Genomic DNA, 20,976 nt, shown 5'->3' on the forward strand with positions numbered 1-20,976 from the left:
CGCAAACACGGGGAGAATGTGCAAACTCCACACGGACAGTGACCCAGTGCTGGGATCGAACCTGGGACCTCGGCACCGTGAGGCAGCAATGCTAACCACTGTGCCACCGTGCAGCGCCGCTCCCAACATTGATATCACTAGAATGATATCCCAGGATAGCCAATCTTACTCAACTGTTTCCATGTGGGAAGATATTTCTATGAACACATCTTGAAACTTGCTAACAGCACTGTGGGTGCATGTTATTCTACATGGATTATAGCATGGATCAAGGCAAGCAGCAGCTTCTCAAGAGGAATTGGGAGTGGGCAACAAATGTTGGCCTTGTTAGCAACACACATCTGTGAATGAATAAAAATATATATTTGTCAGTTTTTTTCCCATATAGAATGTGTAAATACTTTAAACAAAAAAAATGCTCCATTACTCTTTCCTTCTATCCTCAGCATTTTTAACTTGCCAAGATGCAATTGGTAATATTGGGAAGAAACAGTTTAAAAAGCAAAATGTAGTGCAGTTACAGTTAAGGAAAATTCTAAGGCAAAGCATGTTGTAAACAGTATCTCCTACATTTCAAAGAATTGCTTTCCTGATCCTTTTATTTGAGGTGGTAGTACACTGAAATACAAAAAAATAACACAACCAAGGCCTTTTCTTTTAAACAGTGGACCATTTCAAGTATCTCAAAATGCCATGAGGCAACATCTGTTAAGTGAGTTGAACCAGATTAATTCCAACTACTGGGGAAAAATAGACATGCCAGTTTTTTGAATGTTATTAACATTTAACTGAAAACATTGCATTGTTGTCTCATTTACAGATTTATGCTTTAAGAGAACAGTATTGCCACTAAGATATCAATAAATTGTACTGGTGAGTGGGCACATTATTCTCACAACCACACTGGGTCATTTTTTTTTTCTTTAATAAAACTTCAGCAAACAATGGGGCACTTATGAATTTTTCACATTAATTTCACTTGAACTCTGAAATACCAGAGCTAATATGTATATATTTTTAATTCTTCCAATTAAGGGACACTTAGCATGGCCAATCCACCTACCCTGCACATCTTTGGGTTGTGGGGGTGAGACCCAAGCAGACACTGGGAGAATGTGCAAAGCGCAGTGCTAATATTATAGCTTTTTTTTTCATTTCTAGGCATTATATGGAGGCAGAATTTTTGAGCTTTATATCATACTAAGTATTTCAGGTTACAGGTTTGTTAATGATGGTGGAATTAGGTGATAGTTTTATAAATCACACATGATGTACATTTAATGTATACCACATTAAAGCATATTGCTGTGTGGTATTTTTCTTGTAGTATAGATACATTAAAATAGCAGAGTGACAATACTGAGCTAAACAAGTCTCATCTGTAAATGTAGCCAAACAATGAAAACAGAACTGTAAAAACTACACCCACATGAAATGAGCACCTTTGGCTTATTTGCCTTCTTACTGTTGCATACATCATTTTCTCCTCTTCAGTCACCAGAACACCCATAAAGTTAATGAAGAAAATGACAACTTATTTTCTTTTTTAAAAAATGCATCTTCCTGCTGCACTTCTTGCAAAGGCAGCAACTCATGGCTGGGTACAGGTCCACAGGCACCAGTAGTTCTCCAGCACTTTATTTTTCAAATGTGGCCCAGTCAGTGAGTGCCGACAAAGCTATATTCAAATTTGGACAGCATAGAGAAGAATCTGTCCTTATCCAACATTGTCAAAATGAATTTTCCATTATCGTCACTGGATACTGATCAGGAATGGGCACCATGGCTGAATTTTCCTCTTAACTCAGAAGTCATACCAACGTAGACCAGGTATTACCTGGAGCTTCCCTAGTTCTTAAAGCTCAATATCACACTTTTTGGTGTATTTACGAACTGAGCCATCAGGGCAGCCATTTATTTTTAATCTTGAAAGTCCTATTGTTGTGTTTTTATAACAGGAGGAAACTAAATAACCATTAAAAACATGATCTGGTATGAAAATTTATCACATCATTACTGGAGCCGGCGGTAACTCACGCAAAGTTCATGGTCCCTAATATCGCCCCAACCTCCATTCTTTACATGTGGGCTGATTGCAGCCAATGGATATATTTCACTTATTGTCATGGTTTCTGGAAACAAGTGCTGCATGTTGCTACTTATAATTCTGTCAATTTTAGAAATTTCAACAGATGGCATGCAAGCTTTCTTGTGATGCATACCACAATCTCCAGCATGGAAAATACGAGGCGCTTCACACACCATAACTTTCCAGTACCGAGGCAAACAAGATACTGTTAAATACTGTAATGTCCAGTCCCAGTTGTAGTCATCATATTCACAGAAAGTATGCGTGCACTGAATCATTTTTTGATATGTGTCTCTAGTCATAGCCATGCCCATGTTGTGTTCGGTTGATCGCCAGGTTTTCACCTCCACCTTATTGGTTTTATCTGTGAAATCACTGACACGTACGTATGTACCAAGGGACAATATGTCACAGTCGGGACAACTTTCAGTCTTTAGACGCTGCATATCTTTTAAGACATAATAGAAATCAGGTGACAAGTAGTGGTCCTCTTCAATGAAGAGCACTAAACCCTTATGATCTTCCAAAACTTTTACTCTTTCCCAGACAAAATGCAACTTCCACCACCAGTGATGTTTGGTTTGACAGAATTTGGATTCTCGATAATGGCCAAATGAATCTGGATATTCAGCATTGATACAGCCCAATTTGAAAGCATTCACCTTGCTTATGTCACGAGGGCAATCTCTGGGATCGTGACCCGGGAATTCGTTGGGATACAGCTGGATACTGAATGGAAAAAATATTTGCAACACTTGGCAAAAGTCGATGCCAGCTACGATATGGTTGATCTGTGGAGACCAAAAGTCGTGGCTGAAGATTAAGAGGACGTTTTCTATTCCTTTGGCCTTTCTGAGCGAATTGACGAGGATCTGCAGGTATTCGGGTCTGTTGTGCACTTGAGCCACCACCACCAAATCATTTGGAGGACGTGTCTTTATAATCTCCTGGTTTCGGACAGTCTGATCAAAGTTCAGCTGGTAGACGATGCCGCGGTACACCAGAGTCAGGTTGTCGACCTCTGGCTGGTCGAACCTGTTCGGCTGGGACTCGTTGGAAACTTTCCTGGCCGGGCTGGCAGGGCCAGCCCGCCCGCTATTCCTGGAGCTTTCGTCTTCCCTCAGAAACGCTTCGCTTTTCCTCGCTTTCCCGCTGGTCCAGAAGGCGAAGGCAGCGACCAGCACGACGAGAGCCAAGAGCAGCACCTTCCTCTTGTAGATGCGGAATCTCATGTTGAGCGGCGAGGAAGCGGCGACCCCCCGCCTTGTGACTGGAACACCGGGGCTGGGAATAATAAACAGGAATTTACGGCGAGGAGGGGAGGACTCACGGACGGGGAGGGACTGTTGAGAGCAATAAACTTCCGATTATAATAAAACGCGTCTGGATAGGACACACAGCCGGCGACCCAGTGCCAGGCACGCTGCCACCCCACACTGGACCATTTCCAACCGGCACAGCCGCGGCACGTTACACCGAGGCCGAGAAACAAGGCAGTGCGGAGGCTCCGGCAAGCACCAAGGCACCAGGCGCTCCGGCAGCTTCTCCCTCCCGGAAGAGAGCTGAAGGCAGCTCTGAGTGGACACGGGGTTGGGCTCCCAACGCCCTTAGCTGCTCTTCGTCCCCCGCTCTCCTCTCCGCCTCAGTTTGAATCGAGGCCGACATTCGGGCCGCTCACGGCTGTCCCGCTCCCAGCCCACCCGCCTGCCTGCCTGCCTACCTACCTGCCAGCATCTGCTCACCCACCAACCGTCACCCGGCCCCTTCCCGCCGCCCTCATTGGTGCGCGGGCCCGCTCACTGGGAGCCGCCCTGCCTGACACAGGGCCGCTTGTGAATGGTCCGCCCGGCTGTCCATCACGCTGGCCCTCACGCTCATTGGTCGCTGCCGGCACCCAGAATCCCCGGCGACGCTGGCGGATGAGGTCAGCGACACCCCGGCCGCCTTCTGGAAAGGAGGATTCGAGCGAACTGCTGTTCCAGGGTCCCGAAGCGGAGCAACTCACCTCACTGGCATCACCGCAACGTGTACATCTGAAATTTTAAAAAAACAGAAAATGCGGGAGTAAAAGGTCAATGACCTGAAACGTTAACCTTGTCTCTTCCCCCCCCTCCCGTTCACGAAAGCTGCATTTTTAAAATTCAAGTTTACTTACTTGCTGTTGCCGTAATGAGTATCTTGCTGTTGTGTGAAATCTTATCTTGCTGGTTGGGTTTGAAGGTGACCAAACCGGTTTCCTGTCCTCCACAAGTGTCACTCTAAATGGCAATCGTGCAAGGAGTGATACATGTCCGTCCCCCCCTCCTCAAGGAGAACTGTTGGTTTCAAGTAGAACGGTATACACATCACATATAGAAATGCTGAAACGAACACAATAGAGTTGTAGGTTCCACAAATAGAAAATAATGTCCATACCAAAATCGTGTTGGGAAGAGCCGACACCCAAAACATTACACTTATACTTTGGTGGTGTTTGTGATGTTCCTTGTATAGTCCTTCAAGATGGCTAAAAGTCATAATGTTGACAAAGAACATCAAGCTGTGTATTTGAAACAAAGCTCGTTTATTTTACACAACTTCAAATGGTTTGCACACTTCAATTAATAGCTAATAAAACAACAGTATTACATCTTTTCCATTTAAGGGGCAATTTAGCATGGCCAATCCACCTACCTTGCACAGCTTTTGGGTTGTGGGGGCAAAACCCACACAAACACGGGGAGAATGTGCAAACTCCACACGGACAGTGACCCAGAGCAGAGATCAAACCTGGGACCTTGGCACCATGAGGCAGCTGTGCTAACCACTGCACCAGCGTGCTGCCCTAACAGTATTAAATCTATGCTACAGAAATCTATAATAGGGTGTTCTTCTGCACTGTAGGGATTCTATCATTTTATGTTTTATGATCTTTCTAGCACAACTAACACTATCTCAATCTCTCACTAACCTTCTCCCAGAACTCCTAGACACCCAGCTTTTATATGACTACCCTGTGGTGCCATCTAGTGATAAATGAACATCATCTTGTTAACCCTTTACACTCCTTACATTGTACATATCATTAGTGTTGACATCAGTTAATATCTCTTACCAATATTTCAGAATGTAGTTAGCATTAGCTGAACCTTGAACCAGACATGATCCACTGATGCGGTAGTCATGGTTTGGCTGGTATGTACTTGTATCGAAAGGATCCATGTTCTGTGATGGATGAGAGATTGCTGTTTTCTGTCAAGCGTACAAAATTTATTGGGATCATGGAAAACGTATTTCTTGGGTGAAAAAAGTATCAGCTCGTGGTACAGTAGCATTATGTTACTGAGCTAGTAAGCCAGAATCCATGCGGATGTTTGTTTTGAGAAATCAAATTTAAAAGTCTCAATTCTATCAACAGCCTGGGGGTTACCACTGACCAGATACTGAAATGGACCAGCCATACAAATACTGTGGCTAAAACAGGCCAGAGGCTGGAATTCTGCAGAGGGTAAGTCACCTTATTCCCCAAAGTCCATCTACCATCTACAAGGCTTGAATCAGAAGTGCAGTGGAATACTCTCCATTTGCCTGGATGAATGCAGCTCAATGCTCAACGCCATTCAGGACAAAGCAGCCCACTTGATGGCACTCCCTCCACTACCAATGCTCAGTGACAGCAGTACAAAATGCAATGCACCAATCACGAAGATCCTTCGACAGCATCTTCCAAACCCATAACCTCTACCACCTAGAAGGACAAGGGTAGCAGATGTATAGGAACACTACCACCTGCAAATTCCCCTCCCAAGTCGCGCACCATCCTGACTTGGAATTATATCGCTGTTCTTTCACTGTCACTGGGTCAAAACCCTAGAATTCTCTTCTCAACAGCACAGTGGGTTTTCCTACAACTGGAAAACTGCGGTTTTCAAGAAGGCAGCTCAGTATCACCTCATGAACGGTTAGGGACAGGAAATTAATACTGGCCGACCCGGCGATGCCCACATTGCATAACAAAAGAAAACAAATCAATTTTTATATGCATCGTTGCCTCAAATCTATAACTGCCACTCACAGTTAGGTATGCTACAGGATGACTAGTGTTGAAAATATCACAGCAGAGGGTAGTCTTCTGAACTTGGATCCAAGCCACAGCATTAATAGTAAAGTAGAACAGTAGAAGTTTTAAGATGTATCTGATCAAGGTCGGTCTGAAATGTTACAAACTACCCAGATGTTAAATGTAAGGGTATGCCAAAACCCAGAAGAGTAACTTGGAACACTGGTTCATAATAGTGTGTGTGTTTTTCCTGGTATGCGAGTAACGGTGCACAACCGAGTGAAGAACAGTCCAGTAATGTGTGAACAATTAATAAAGAATATTTAATTAAAAGAAAGCCAGAACATGACAAGGCCTATCATGGGCTATGACACTTGTATACTCATGACTATACACAGAATTTCACATGAAACTATCCGCGGTCTCCAACTACCTACGTTTATCTGAACTCATGTAAAATACTTGCTTTCCACCGATAGGTGAATTTGTGTATCTCATCATTTCTCCAAGACATCTGCCTCTAATCAACTATTTTTACTTTGTTTTCTTAATCTCAATTTTCCACCAATTCTTAACAGAAATAAGAGCTCTTTACGGAGAGTTCCTAAAATGGAAAATATTTCAGCACTAACATCCAGACTAGGAGCCAATGCACATCAGAGAGCTTGGCTTTAAGTTAGGAAATAAGCAGCATCATTTTGGAGTGGTTTGATTTTACAGTGGAGATGCCACACAAAGAAAAAAACGGTATGGCTTGCAGCTTATGCGCCTACTACCAGTATGAAATTATTCAACTGCTGAAAACTGACAAGATGGTCAGTTATAACTAAAATAAGCCACCAGAAATGGTTTTCAACTTTAAATGCGTAATAATTTGCAAGGTTATGAATCAGCTGCTCTTGTGCATTGGTCATTATCCAGACTAGTTGGATCATTCTTCAAAATTGTTTCCGACAGGGCAATAACATTTCTTCCTGTAGTTACCAAATGTAATTCAGCTACAAGTATTAAAATCAGTGTTTGCCTTGTTCCCTATTAAGAGGCTCCATTTAAACACATCCTACATAGGTCTGTACTTTAAATGTGTCCACGTGTACCTGTTAGTGGCATCCTTTTGCCTGAAACACCTGTATAAGTTCGAATTGGATTTTTGTTGGCTATTGAGTGGTATACCCGAGCAATCTCCCTTCACTTTAAGCTCGACCCCGCCACCTTTTCTGTTGTGCCAAGTAACAAACTGTCAGATGAGGAAATAATTTTACATGTTGGAGGAGTTTCAAATATAAAATGTAATAAAATCATTATTGGGCCCACTCCCACTGTGCTATTGAGCTGTACTTCCAACTTTGCTCAGGGATTCGATAATGCAGCAGTGTCACAGAAGAATTTCAAACGACCTTTCAATGTGACATTTCTTCCACTTCATCCATCTTTTCTGGCAAAAGTTTCCCCCCCCCCCCCCCCATTACATTAATGGTTACCCATCTGGTATGATCTCCCACTAGCTCATCGGCCATGTGCGCCTGCCCCTCCTCTGGCCAGCAACTTGCATTTTAGTGAATTCAAGATTCAAGAAATTTTAAGGGGAAAATGGGTCGAAAATTGAAATGAGCACAAGAAAGGTGAGCCAATTCTATGTATTATTCAGTATAATTCATCTCTGAACACAAGGTAATTATCCGATGCATAATTCATTATTGGGTTTGGCGAAAGGTAATTCTATGAACAAACGAGTGAATAAATTGGTAATGGACTGAAGTGTGGATACACCGTCCTGCGTGGCAGATGTTATTTATCAAAAATGTGATGCTTCTGACAGGAAATGCTCCAGGAATGGAACTAGTAGTTAAAAAACCTCACATTAAGATGCTGTGCAGTGTCGACAACGAAACCAGTCATTCTATTGGTCAAATGCAGAGAAGCATTGATTCACACATCATTTGAGAGGTGCTGCTCAAACAGGAAAGTTATTTGGCATCTTGAAACTAGATCTACTATTACTATTGATTAAATTGTCAACACATCTAAATTGCAAGGTGCAACACATTTTCCCTTTATAGAAAATCACTTGTGATAAAACGGATGTGAAATACAAAATTGCAAAAGGAATTAAAATTCCAAGGATGCCTCGTGTTATAACTGGTCTTAATATTGTTCTGTCTGGTGTAATTTTACTGGACATAACACAGAATTAAGTTAATTTTTATTAAATATAAATGACAATACTAAATAGACCGGAACAAATTCCCTGTACATTATAGTCTTATCAATAAAAAGCCAACAGCAATCTTCACGCTCAATCACTGCTGTAGGAAAATGAGACAGCCAGTGATCTATAAACACTGAATACTGTTATGCTCCTTTTTATAAACTATAGTTAAGCATGACTTCATCTAAACACAGTTTCAAGGTCCACTTAAAATTTAATTCTTAAAAAAGTATTGCAAACAGTTTCAAATACTAAACTTTTTCTATGAAAACAGGCTTAATGTAAGATTCCAAGATTACAAAATATACTACCCAAACTGCTGAACATCATTTCCACTAGAGACTTAAATGTAAAGCTTTCTTTGTCCCAGTCACTGATTTGGAGTTCAAATAGTTTGTAGTGTTCTTAAAATGTACATTTTGGTCACCATAGGAATATGCACCAATGCTGGATATGTTGGCTGAATAGCCATCATGTACATTCGTGAAGCTTTTGCTCATCTCTCATTCATTTATAAAATTAAATTTAGAGTACCCAATTATTTTTTCATTAGGGTCATGGCCAATCCACCTACCCGTCACATCTTTTTGGGTTGTGGGGGTGAGACCCATGCAGACATGGGGAGAATGTGCAAACTCCACACGGACAGTGACCTGGGACCGTGATCGAACCTGGGTCCTCAGCGCCGTGAAGTAGCAGTGATAACCACTGTGCCACCGTTCCACCCTTACTCATCTCATTAATACAAGTTCCTAAAATTAAAACATCTCGGAAATATACTGCAAACTACCATTTAGTAATACATTTCACGCTGATCATCTGTTGCGTTGTTGATATTTGTCAAGGAACTCGGAGTAGCAGGTTAATGAACAGAAGTAACAGAGGATTGGGGCCTCAGTGCCGCCCATATTGTCCACAAGAACCACAGTATGGGAGACTTGGTGCAAGTTCAGATTTACAACCACTTGAATGAAAGAGTTCAAGCAAGGTCTTCTGCAAAGGCAGGTTTTAATCAAATCCAGATCTTGACACAGGTGAGTTGGAAGGATATGTGGTCCATAAGCAATTCTTCACAAGAAAAGAAAATGTAATTAATTTTAAAATACATTAATAGCTTAAGAGCAAGATATAAACTCAAACACAACACATGCAATGACTCCATCCAAGGTAATTTTGCTTTTTTAAAAACAAATTTAGAGTACCCAACTATTTTTTTCCCAATTAGGGGACAATTTATCATGGCCAATCCACCTAACCGTTACACTGCTGATGGGTATAATTGACAATGTAGTGAAGAAGTCAGAAAGTTGAATACAACACTTTGAGCTTCCACATATTGTTATTTGATTACATAAGAGAATGCTCCAGGTTTCGCAAATTACTGACCAGTGTCATGTTTGCATTCTGAATGATTGTTTAAAAAAAACTAGCGGCAGCACAGAATCTGTTATTGGTTTGTCACCTTCTCATTCAAATCATGGGTTTGAACCCAAGCTTTTCCCAACATTCAAACTCCCTCACCCTCATCAAAACACATAACATTCACCCCGGAGAAGGGAAAAACCAACAACTTTCAATGTAAAAACGTACTTTCAGTTTGGCAGAGCGGACTAAAGTTTCTGATTCTGGGAGCTCCAGCAGGTTTGATTAGTTAATGGCATCACACAAAGTTCCCAAGTTTAATTTTTGTCTTAACTGATCTCAGCTGGGGTGGAATTGCAGACAACCTGCTTTGGATCCCTCAGGCTTTGGCTGATGGTTCATACGGGTTGGCAGAGGTCATGAAAATTACAGAGACTTCTCAAACCCTAATTGCTGCCGAGTGACCTCTGCTGAAAGCAGAGTGAGACTCGACCAGCTCGGGTCCCTCCCACAGTCGGAGGTCAAATAACCTGCTAACAATTGCTGTCTGGTCAGTTGTATACTTGTTGGAAAGCTGCTGATATTGGACGTAAAATCTGAGTCTGCCTTCTGGATGGAGAGTATTGTGGGAGATATTTGGGAACAGAATAGTAGGGGAGATTATTCTTTCAATCCTTTAAAATAGTTTATTTTTAAAAATGTAATAGTAAATTTTGATTTTTAAGTACAACTTTTTGTTAATTTCTATTCATCGAGTACCTCCTACAGGCAAGAATTTTCTGGTGCTTATTCTTTTTTCCTTAAAGTATCAGTTATTCTCTTGGGGGAACCATGTGATGCGAGCACAGGAATAGCAGCTTTTCTGTTAATCACGGCAGAAAAGAATGGCGTCATTGCCGGGAGGTGGGTGAAGGGTGCCGATCTTCATGGGTGGCTTCAATGTGCAATTTTTGACTCCCATTCCCATGTTAGCTTTTTTCTTCTCCTTGTTGAGGAAGTTGTCTCCTGATGGTAATGACTGTATGGCCATGGATTAACCCTGTGGGTCCTCACCTTGCTTGAGGAATGTCCCCTTAGAACTATTGTGGCTGTTATTATTTTGTATTTTTGTAACATTGGGATTTCTATTTGTAAAATCTGATTAAAAATTAACTTTTCTCAAAGTAAATTTGTGTTTAGAATCAACATTGTAGCTGGCAGAGAGGTAATAGAATTCTGTGAATCACTCAATAGCGAGAACTGAAGTCACATTAATTTATATTTGTTTGACATTCTTCCAGTATTGCAATAATCTTTGTGTATCCATCTAGTACGTGGCCAAGTTTAAAGGAAAACAGATTTTTAATATGGTCAAAGTGAAGTGCTGCTCAGTGAGTGGGTTACGCCATTATTAAACACCATCTACTCGTTTTGTTAAAACCCCTTACCTGTAATTTACTGTTGCTCTTGCTGCCATCTCTAATAGGGTCATTGGAATCTGCAGCTGAATTGTTGGGGCCAGAGGATGAGGTTGGTCAAAAAGGTTCCCAAATAGATCCACATTCTCAAGGCACAACTTCTGGAAATCACATGGAAGATAAGGCAATTTGTTGCGCGCCGCTGAGAGGAAGCGGAGTTTAGTTAGCTGCCCAATCCTGTAAGGAAGCCGGAGTAACTCGTTGTCATCAAGCTTTAGATGAATGAGTTCTTGTAGTTTACAGAACTGAACAGGCAGAGCACGCAATCTGTTGTGGCTCAAATCCAAAAATTGCAGAGATTTCTGCAATGTCGAGCTACATAACGCAACACTGAATGTCTCCAAGTGGTTATTGTGCAAAATAAGTTCAGACAGACAAGCAAGATCCCCGATGGTAGCTGGAAGTTTGCGAATATGATTATTACTAAGGTCTAGCTTCCGCAGTTTTCGAAGGCAAAGCATACGCATATCCATACGTGCTAGTTTGCAGTAGGATACCTGTAGAAATTCTAGAGAGTAAGGGAAGTTTGTGGTGAGAGGATAATCCTTTCTAGACGTGATTACCATTTTGGCTTTTGGTTTTTCAACTTCAGTGGTCTTAACTGGAGCCAGATTGGACAATGATATAGTGTCTATTTCACTACCGCGGTGAGCCAGCCTTAAAGTGGAAAGGAAGTTCTTCAAATTATTGACATCTGCCTGTTAACAGAAAACATATATCAGCTGTTAACATACATTAAAAGTATTACCTTTGATTTTTTTTTTTGTTCAGCATTTCAATTTTGACACAATGAGCTATTCTATACCAGATTCCTCTAGAAGATACAATAGGCTCAAGAGTATAATTTGGTCTCCCTTATTATTAGAAAGCAAAATGGAAGACAAACTTTAACATCCCTTGCTAGAATGTACCTTTAGTAAAAATAAGCTTCTGTAAGTGTTAGCTACATTAGAACATTGCAAACATTTCTCATTAGAAGTATATAACACCACACAGCACGTGACAAAAAGCTAATCACAACTATTAAAATGAGAGCAAGTTTTACTGTAAGCTTGCATGAAAATAATTAAGCTACAACTGACCTTTATATCCATACTATTTTTAAGAGCAGATTTACTGGTTATCTGTTTAGTATTCATCCCGCTTTAAGACTACTTTAAGCACTACTGCAATGTGGTAGATATTATTCGGCTGAACATGTGTTGAAACTAAAGCTGAGTTTAGCCTATGGCATAGTAGTATTTGAACAGTAATAAGATTATAAATAAGCAGTTTATTTGTGACCAGTGTTTTGAAATGTTCATTCAGAGATTTTCAAGACAAATAGCACACAGTAGCACAGTGGTTAGCATGGTTGCTTCACAGCTCCAGAGTCCCAGGTTCGATTCCGTGCTTGGATCACTGCCTGTGCGGAGTCTGCACGTTCTCAGTGTCTGCGTGGGTTTCGTCCCACAGTCCAAAGATGTGCAGGTTAGGTGGATTGGCCATTCTAAATTGCCCTTAAGTGTCCAAAAAGGTTAAGTGGGGTTACTGGGTCATGGGGATAGGGTGGAGGTGTGGGCTTAAGTAGGATGCTCTTTCCAACGGCTGGTGCAGCTTCGATGGGCCAAATGGCCTCCTTCTGCACTGTAAATTCTATGAAATCTACTACAATAATGGAAATTAATATTACAGAAACACTTGCCATTTATTTTCAGAGTTGCATCGCTACAATAAAAACTAATATTTGAACTTTATAACTGCAGTCTTATTATTATGCATTCTCTTGTTTAAATCCATTGATGTCATCAGTAAGTGTCCATAAACTTACAATGGCAGCACGGTAGCATTGTGGATAGCACAATTGCTTCACAGCTCCAGGGTCCCAGGTTCAATTCCGGCTTGGGTCACTGTCTGTGCGGAGTCTGCACATCCTCCCAGTGTGTGCGTGGGTTTCCTCCGGTTTCCTCCCACAGTCCAAAGATGTGCAGGTTAGGTGGATTGGCCATGATAAATTGCCCGTAGTGTCCAAAATTGTCCTTAGTGTTGGGTGGGGTTACTGGGTTGTGGGGATAGGGTGGAGGTGTTGACCTGGGTAGGGTGCTCTTTCCAAGAGCCGGTGCAGACTCGATGGGCTGAATGGCCTCCTTCTGCACTGTAAATTCTATGATCTATGATAGTTCCAATTCTATTCTGTTATTTTGATGTTTAGCTAATTCTTTCCATTTGAGTCCATACTGTATTTTAAACTTTGTTATTTTTATATATTAAAGATTAACTTTAACCAAATCATTTTGACTACCTTTTTGTGGTCAGGTTACCAAATCATTTAGGCAAACAGGTTAAAATAAATTAGAGTTAAAGCACGTTCAACACGAAAGTTGCTTAGTTTACTGACGGAAGACAGGTAGCAGCACCATGGCTGTGCTTGGGTCAATCAGTGAGTTTGTGGATGAGAAGGGGAACTGGATTGAATATGTGGAAAGGTTGGAACACTTGGCAAATGGGATTGCAGACAAGATTAGAAAGTACTCAATTTTCCAAAGTGGGACAAATACTTACAAGCAAGTGGGAAATTTAGCTGCACCACAGAAACCGAGGGACATTTCATTTGCGGATTTAGATACACTCATTCAGAATAACCTAAATCCTTCAGAATAACCTAAATCCTAAGCCCCAATGTTTCAAATTCCATAGTCATTTTTGGAAGGCGGGACAGTCTGTAGTTAACTTTGTTGCTGAATTGCGTTAGCTCTCTGAACATTTGAGTTTCGGGCAGTTTTGGAAGACCATCTTCGGGACTGATTAGATGGCATTAACAAAGACGACATTCACGTTTGCTGGGAGAAGCCATAATTACTTTTAAGAAAGCTCTAGAAATTTCTCAGGGCATGGAAATGATTGTCAATAATGCAAAAGATTTTCAGAAGGCCAATGGCAACAGGTAGGCAGGTGCACTGCATCGAGAAAAGAAAGAAGCTGCAAGTAAAAAGGTGAAGATATTGGATTGTTTTAGGTATGGAGGGTCACACTATGCCAATCATTGTAAGTTTATGGACATTGTTTGTCATCCGAGCAATAAGAAGGAGCAAGTGCCGGGGTGCTCAGAGAAAGTTGAAGGCGGAGCAGGAAAATTCAAATGCAAGGAAGTCTCAGTCAACGGTGCTTTGCTTGGAAAGCTCAGAACAGGAAGAGGAGCATGATTATGACATGTTTAATATGAGTGAGAGGCATGCAGTGCCTATTTATGCTACAGCAGAGGCCGATGGATAGAAAATCAAGATGGAGGTGGACACAGGAGCCTCTGCATTGTATTCAGTGTGGAGACCTTCAAGAAGATTCGGGGTTCTAAGCAGACACCAGCCCTTACTCAAACACGAATCAACCTTCGACGTATACCGGCAAGACTATACCATTGCTTGGAATGGACATTAGTAGTACTTTCACATTACCATTAGTACCATTAGTAGTGGACATTGCAAATAACAGCCAAGAAGCAAGAATGCATGGCTCCTGGTGGTAAAAGGGCATGGGCATAGTCTATTCAGGCGTGACTGGCTCAGGAAAAATTAGTTGAACTAGGGTGAGATAAAGCACACTAAAGTGGCAGAGGATGTAAAAGACGAACTGGGTACATTGCAGGATATTACAGTTAAATTGTTTGTAGATCCTCAGTCTACTCCTTGCTTTTTAAAAATTCTGATGGCAGTGTTCTACTCTATGAAAGGCAAAGTGGAGGAGGAGTTGAAGCGCCTGCAAAGCTAGAAACCATTGAGCCCATTCAGTTTTCACGCTAGGCACCTCCAATTGTTCCTGTTCTTAAAAGTGATGGTTCTGTGTGCATGTGGGGATTACAAACTTACTATTATTCAGATTTCCAATCTGGACACTTGCCCGTTGCCAAGGGTAGAAGATCGGTTTTGAACGCTTGCAGGACACAAGACTTTTTCAAAACTAGACATGAGCCAGGCCTATTAATAATTCTTGCTAGAGGACAATCAATTGAAAACAATATGACCATTAACATGCATAAAGAGTTGTTAAATTATAATAGTTTGCTTTTTGGCATACCCTCCAGTTCAGTGATAGTCCAAAGGACAATGGACAACCTGTTACAAGGCATTCCTCATATTGTAGTCTACTTGGATGACATTTTAATTCCGGTTAAGACTGAGGAGGAGCATCTCAGCTACCTGGCTTGAGTTTTAAAAAGGTTTTCAGAGGCAGGACTGCCTCTGAATAATAATAATAATAATAATAATAATCTTTACTGTCACAAGTAGGCATACATACTGCAAAGAAGTTACTGTGAAAAGCCCCTCTTTGACACATTCCGGCGCCTGTTCGGGTACACAGAAGGAGAATTCAGAATGTCAAATTCACCCAACAAGAATATCTTTCGGGACTTGTGGGAGGAAACCGGAGGAAACCCACACGGACATGGGGAGAATGTGCAGACTCCACACAAACAGTGACCCAAACCGAGAATCAAACCTGGGACCCTGGAGCTGTGAAGCAACAGTGCTAATCACTGTGCTACCGTGCTGAAGTGGATCAATTGCATTTTTCAGGCACCATGCGTGGAGTAGCTCAGCCACAAAAAACTGTACATGGCTGATCTCCTGTGGAAGGGAAAGTTTGAGCGATTAAGGAAGCTCTGGAGCCCAGGAATGTAACTGAGCTCAGGACATTTGTAGGTTTGATAAACTATGAAAGTTTTCGACAGACCTGTCTACAATGTTGGCTCCACTGCACCTACTCCTGCACAAAGGAACAGTCGAGTCTGCACAGAAGGCTTTCAAAGATGTGAAAGTACGGCTGCAATCGAAAAATCTGCTTGTCTACTTTGATCCAATCAGGTAACCTATTCTGTTATGTGATGCCTTGCTCTATGGTGTGGATGGGTCATTTATTGGAGGATGGGTCCGAAAAACCTATTGGTTTTGCATCCAGAATGCTGACAAAGGCTGAAAAGGGGTATTCACAGTTGGACAAAAAGTCTAGCTATTGTTTTTGCAGTAAAAAGATTCCATCGGTACCTCTATAGTCATTAATTCATCAACCACTAGCTGTTAATGAGCCCTTTCACAAGTCAAAATGTATTCCTCCCTGGCCTCAGCAAACACAGTGCTGGGCATTTACACTGTCGCTGATCAATAAAGGCAGGGAAGGATAATGCTGACGTGGCCGCATTAGCTGCCTAACTTTGCCAGATTTGCCAACCCAAGTATTGTGTCGTCCGGAGACAATTTTCATACTAGAGAGAATTGCCCAATCTCCAGTGAGTACTAAACAAATTAAGCAGTGGATGGACAGGGATTCTATTCTGTCACAAGCTAAAAGATTTCTGATGCAAGGATGGTCGTTTATCATAGAAGATGGTGGGTCAAAATCTTATGTGAGGTGCAAAGAGGAGTTAAGTGTGCAGGATGGTTGCATACTGTGGGGGTTGAGAGTGGTTGTTCTACCCCAGGTTGTTCGGAAATAATGGATAAAATTCATGATGTTCACCCAGATGCCTCTCGAATGAAAAGTCGAACCATGTTGTATGTTTGGTGGCCTAATATGGACCAGGATCTGGAGAACAAAGTGAAATCCTGTTCTGCATGTCAATCTAACAAGAAGTCATGAGCACCATTACATCCTTGGTCGAGGATTCATGTGGATTTTGCAAGTCCTTTTATGGGTCACGTTTTTAGTCACCGTGGATGCACATTCTAAGGTAGTTAGAAGCATACATCATGAGTAACATTACAGATTCCAGTACCATAGAGAAGAATTGCCTAGTCTTTGCAACTTATGGGTTACCTGATTCTCTAGTTTCTGATAATATTTACAAACAAATTGTTCCAAGAGAGTACGCAAAGGAATGGTACCGCGCCTTTTCATCCAGCTTCAAATGGCTTGGCAAAGTGAGCTGTTCAGATATTGAAGGAAGGATTAAAGAGGATGGCAGGTGACGCTTTAGGGACCAAGCTCTCAAAGTTCTTATTTCAATATCGTATCGCACCACAAACAACTATAGGACTCTCACCAGCTGAATTATTTATTTATTTTATAAATTTAGAGTACCCAATTCATTTTTTCCAATTAATGGGCAATTTAGCACAGCCAATCTACCTACCCTACACATCTTTTGGTTGTGGGAGCGAAACCCACGCAAACACGGGGAGAATGTGCAAACACCACACGGACAGTGACCCAGGCCGGGATCAAACCTGGGACCTCGGCACCGTGAGGCAGCAATGCTAACCACTGTGCCGCCCCCCCAGCTGAACTTTGATAGGTCAAAACAAAGACCGAAATCTCACCTGGATCTGCTACGTCCTGATTTCAAAGCAAAAAAGGGCGAAGGTGACAGGAAACGCAGGAGAGGCATGATTATCATGCCAAGAAGACATTTTAACCTGAAGGATTGTTTATATTAGGAATTTTAGCAGTAACACAGCATTGGCTCCCTGGAGTTACTCTTAATCAAAGTGGCCCAGTATCTTTGATAGTGAAATAAAACAATGGAAGAGTTGTTTGCGAGCACCAAGATAATTTTTGCTCACGCCATGACTCGGAGACAGCAAAAGTTCCAGGTAACGCAATAGAAGGAAATGCGACTGTGGAAATTCAACAAGTGGTTCCTGTTGTACCAGGACTTCCAGTGGATGCTACATCAGGAGAGGGACATTCATGCACATATACTCAACCTACTCCTGCGCCCACAAGTTCAGTTGAACTAAGCCAAGCATCACCAGAGTTGACGGAGTCACTAGTGGCACTGCGAAGATCACACCATAGTCGCAAAGCTCCTGAAAGACTGACGTATAATTAAGGCATTAGTTTAATTGCATTTGTCTTTGAAGGGGATTAAATGTAAGGGGCGGGGAAAGTAGTGTTAGAAAGAGTTACTATGCATCTTATTTAAATCTATTGCTGATGCCATCAGTTTGCTGTGACATCATTAGTTTTTATTGTTGTTTCCGGTGTATATTTGTATTTACCAGTTATACTATTCTGTTACTGTTATTTCAATGTTTAGCTAGTTGCTCCTGTTTGTGTCCAATCATATTTTTTGGGGTATAAATTTAGGGTACTCAATTAATTTTTTCCAATTAAGGGACAATTTAGCATGGCGAATCCACCTACTTTGCACATCTTTGGGTTGTGGGGATGAGACCCACGCAAACACGGGGAGAATGTGCAAACCCCACACGGACAGTGACCCAGAACCAGGATCGAACCTGGGACCTCGGCACCGTGAAGCAGCAATGCTAACCACTGCATCACCGTGCTGCCCATCCAATTGTATTTTAAACTTCGTTAAGAGGATTCATTTTCACCACATTGTTTTGACGACCTTTTCGTGGTCAAGTTACCACAATAACTCATTTTCTCCATTCTTCTTGTGAAAATAATAATTCATCCTGTGGCATAGTTAAATGATTTGCAGATAATCTTCCCGTGGCCATTGTCCATATAGCAGGAGTTTAAAAAGGCAATTTTGGCTGTAGGATGCATCCCAGCCTATTCCAAATCTAGACCATTCACCCAACAGTCAGGTAGAAACCATGAATAAAAATATTGTTTGTTTTTTGTCTCCTCATCCAGAATTTAGTGGAAGCTATTGAACATAACCTTTGAAAAAAAAAAAAACAGGTGGATAAGTTATTAACCAGATTTAAACTGAAAGTTTTCTGCACCAACAATACAAAATATTTAATTCCCATTCATATCTGATTTCCATTGTTATACACTGCACACATCCATATTCATATATAGATTTATTTATTTTTTAAAACTGTTCATGGATTTGGGAGTCACTAGCTGGGCCAACATTTATTGCCCACCTCCAATTGCCCTCGAGAAGGTGATGGTGAGCCACCTTCTTGAACCGCTGCAGTCCATGTGCTTTAGTTACAATCATAGTGCTGTAAGGGAGTTCAAAGATTTTAATCCAGCAACAATGGAGGCATGGCGATATGGTTCCAAGTCAGCATTGTGTGTGGCTTGGAGAACTTGAGGATGGCAGTGTTCCCATGCATCGCTTGTCCTTATCCTTCTATGCGGTAGACGCTGCAGGTTTGGAAGGTGCTGGCGAAGGAGCCTTTGTGAGCTGCTGCAATGCATCTTGTAGATGGTACACACTGCTGCCACTGTGCATCAGTGGTAGAGACAGTCAATGCTTAATGTGGTGGATGGCATGCTAATCAAATGAGCTGCTTTGTTCTGCATGGTGTTGAGCATAGAATGCTGTTTAGGTTGCTCTCATCTAGGCAAGTGGAGAGTATTTCATCATACCCCTGACTTGTGCCTTGTAGATGGTGGACAGGCTTTGAGGAGTCAGGAGGCGAGTTACACACCACATAATTCCCAGCCTCTGATTTGCTCTTGTAGCCCCAGTATTTATATGGATGGTCCTGTTCAGTTTCTAGTCAACGGTAACCCAAAGATGTTGATGATGGGGATTCAGCAACTGTAATGCCATTGACAAGTGGCGATGGTTAGATTCTCTCTTGTTGGCGACATGGCAATTGCCTGGCACTTGTGTGGCGTGAATGTGACTTGCCACTTATCAATCCAAGCCCGAATATTGTCCAAGTCCTTCTGCACATGGATATGGATTGCTTCAGTATTTGAAGAGTCGCAAATGGTGCTGAACATTAGCATCCCCATTTCTGACCGTTTGATGGAGGGAAGGTAATTATAAAAGCAGTTGAAGCTGGTTGGGCCTAGGACACTACCCTGAGAAACCCCTGTATTAAAGTCCTGGGATGGAGATGATTTACCTCCCAATAACCACAACCATCTTCCTTTGAGCTTGATAGGACTCCAACCAGTGGACCTTTCCTCCTGACACCACACAAGTCAAATGCTGCCTTGAGCTCACATCCTATGATCTGGAGTTCAGCTCTTTGGTCCATACTTGGACCAAGGCTGTTATGAGGTCAGGAGTGGATTGGACCTGGTGAAATATAAACGGAGCCTCAGTAAGCAGGTTATTGGTGAGTAAGTGCCTCTTAACAGCACTGTTGATAAGACCTTCCATCACTTTGCTGATGATCAAGAGTAGTATTTCATCACACTCCTGACTTGTGCCTTGAAGATGGTGGACAGGCTTTGAGGAGTCAGGAGGTGAGTTACACACATTATTCCCAGCCTCTGACTTGCTCTTGTAGACCCAGTATTTATATGGCTGGTCCTGTTGTTTCTAATCAACAGTAACCCCACTCCATGCCCCCCCCCCCAACAACTTCAGAGGCCCCTACATAGCTGCCCTGTACACCCCCACCCTTCCTTTCATGTGCATGGTAACCCCCTCAGGCCCTGACCCTTGGCAGTGCCATCCTGGCACCTGGGCACCATAGTAATTAAGTGATTAATAATCACAATGCAGTTCGATTCCTGAAAAGCTAGGGTTGACTTTTACACTAGGTATGTGAAAAATTCTGCTGGGTCAAATAGCCCAGTGTCAACTTTGACATGGGAATGAATATATGTGTTGTGAGTTGTGATGACCTGGAATGCACTGCTTGAAATGGTAGTAGAAGCAGATTCAATTATTTTATAAAGGGAATTGGATAAATATTTAAAGAAAAAAATTGCAGGTCTATGAGAGAAGAGTGGAGCGTTGCACTAATGGGCAACTTTCAAAGTGCTGGCACAGGCAGAATGAGCCAAATGACCTCCTTCTTGGTGGCATCACTTTATGAGTTAATGATATCCACTGAACTGGATCGAAAAAAAAAGTTGAACATCTCACCGGAAGATTGCCATTTCTGCTGCTTCAGCACTCTCCAATAAATGGATACTCTATAATCGAGGCTCATCAACTGATTTACTCCCACTTAAG

The 20,976-nt window shown here is 41.9% G+C and overlaps 2 protein-coding genes and 1 long non-coding RNA gene across 7 annotated transcripts in view; 1 reads left to right on the forward strand and 2 right to left on the reverse strand.

Moving 5' to 3' along the window:
• Positions 1-581: 581 nt before the first annotated feature.
• On the reverse strand, positions 582-3,893 carry mgat2 (alpha-1,6-mannosyl-glycoprotein 2-beta-N-acetylglucosaminyltransferase). The gene is made up of 2 exons (XM_072490984.1): positions 3,814-3,893; positions 582-3,373 (listed from the first exon to the last, which is right to left on the reverse strand). The coding sequence occupies exon 2, from the start codon at positions 3,319-3,321 to the stop codon at positions 2,014-2,016; it is 1,308 nt and encodes a 435-aa protein (XP_072347085.1). The 5' UTR covers positions 3,322-3,373; positions 3,814-3,893; the 3' UTR covers positions 582-2,013.
• A 113-nt stretch (positions 3,894-4,006) lies between these two features.
• On the forward strand, positions 4,007-7,576 carry LOC140403231 (uncharacterized). Of its 2 annotated transcripts, none has more exons than XR_011938268.1 (2): positions 4,007-4,116; positions 5,487-7,576. It is a non-coding gene; the product is annotated as an uncharacterized lncRNA (long non-coding RNA). The 2 variants fall into 2 exon arrangements; XR_011938267.1 differs by having other exon boundaries at positions 4,013-4,160.
• A 743-nt stretch (positions 7,577-8,319) lies between these two features.
• The window catches only part of lrr1 (leucine rich repeat protein 1), a 43,020-nt gene continuing 30,363 nt past the window's right edge, over positions 8,320-20,976 (reverse strand). For all 4 annotated transcript variants that reach the window (XM_072490974.1, XM_072490958.1, XM_072490965.1 and 1 more), the window contains 2 exons: positions 11,127-11,854; positions 8,320-9,405 (listed from right to left, as the gene is read on the reverse strand). In XM_072490974.1, the coding sequence (XP_072347075.1) occupies positions 9,153-9,405; positions 11,127-11,854 (981 nt within the window). In that variant the 3' untranslated portion in view covers positions 8,320-9,152. The remainder of the gene's footprint in view (positions 9,406-11,126; positions 11,855-20,976) is intronic.

This window comes from Scyliorhinus torazame, chromosome 2 (assembly GCF_047496885.1).
Source record: "Scyliorhinus torazame isolate Kashiwa2021f chromosome 2, sScyTor2.1, whole genome shotgun sequence".
NCBI lineage: Eukaryota > Metazoa > Chordata > Chondrichthyes > Carcharhiniformes > Scyliorhinidae > Scyliorhinus > Scyliorhinus torazame.

Bases quoted from the DNA above. Each gene is read 5' to 3' on its own strand.
- mgat2 (XM_072490984.1), bottom strand. From the start codon at position 3,321: ATGAGATTCCGCATCTACAAGAGGAAGGTGCTGCTCTTGGCTCTCGTC.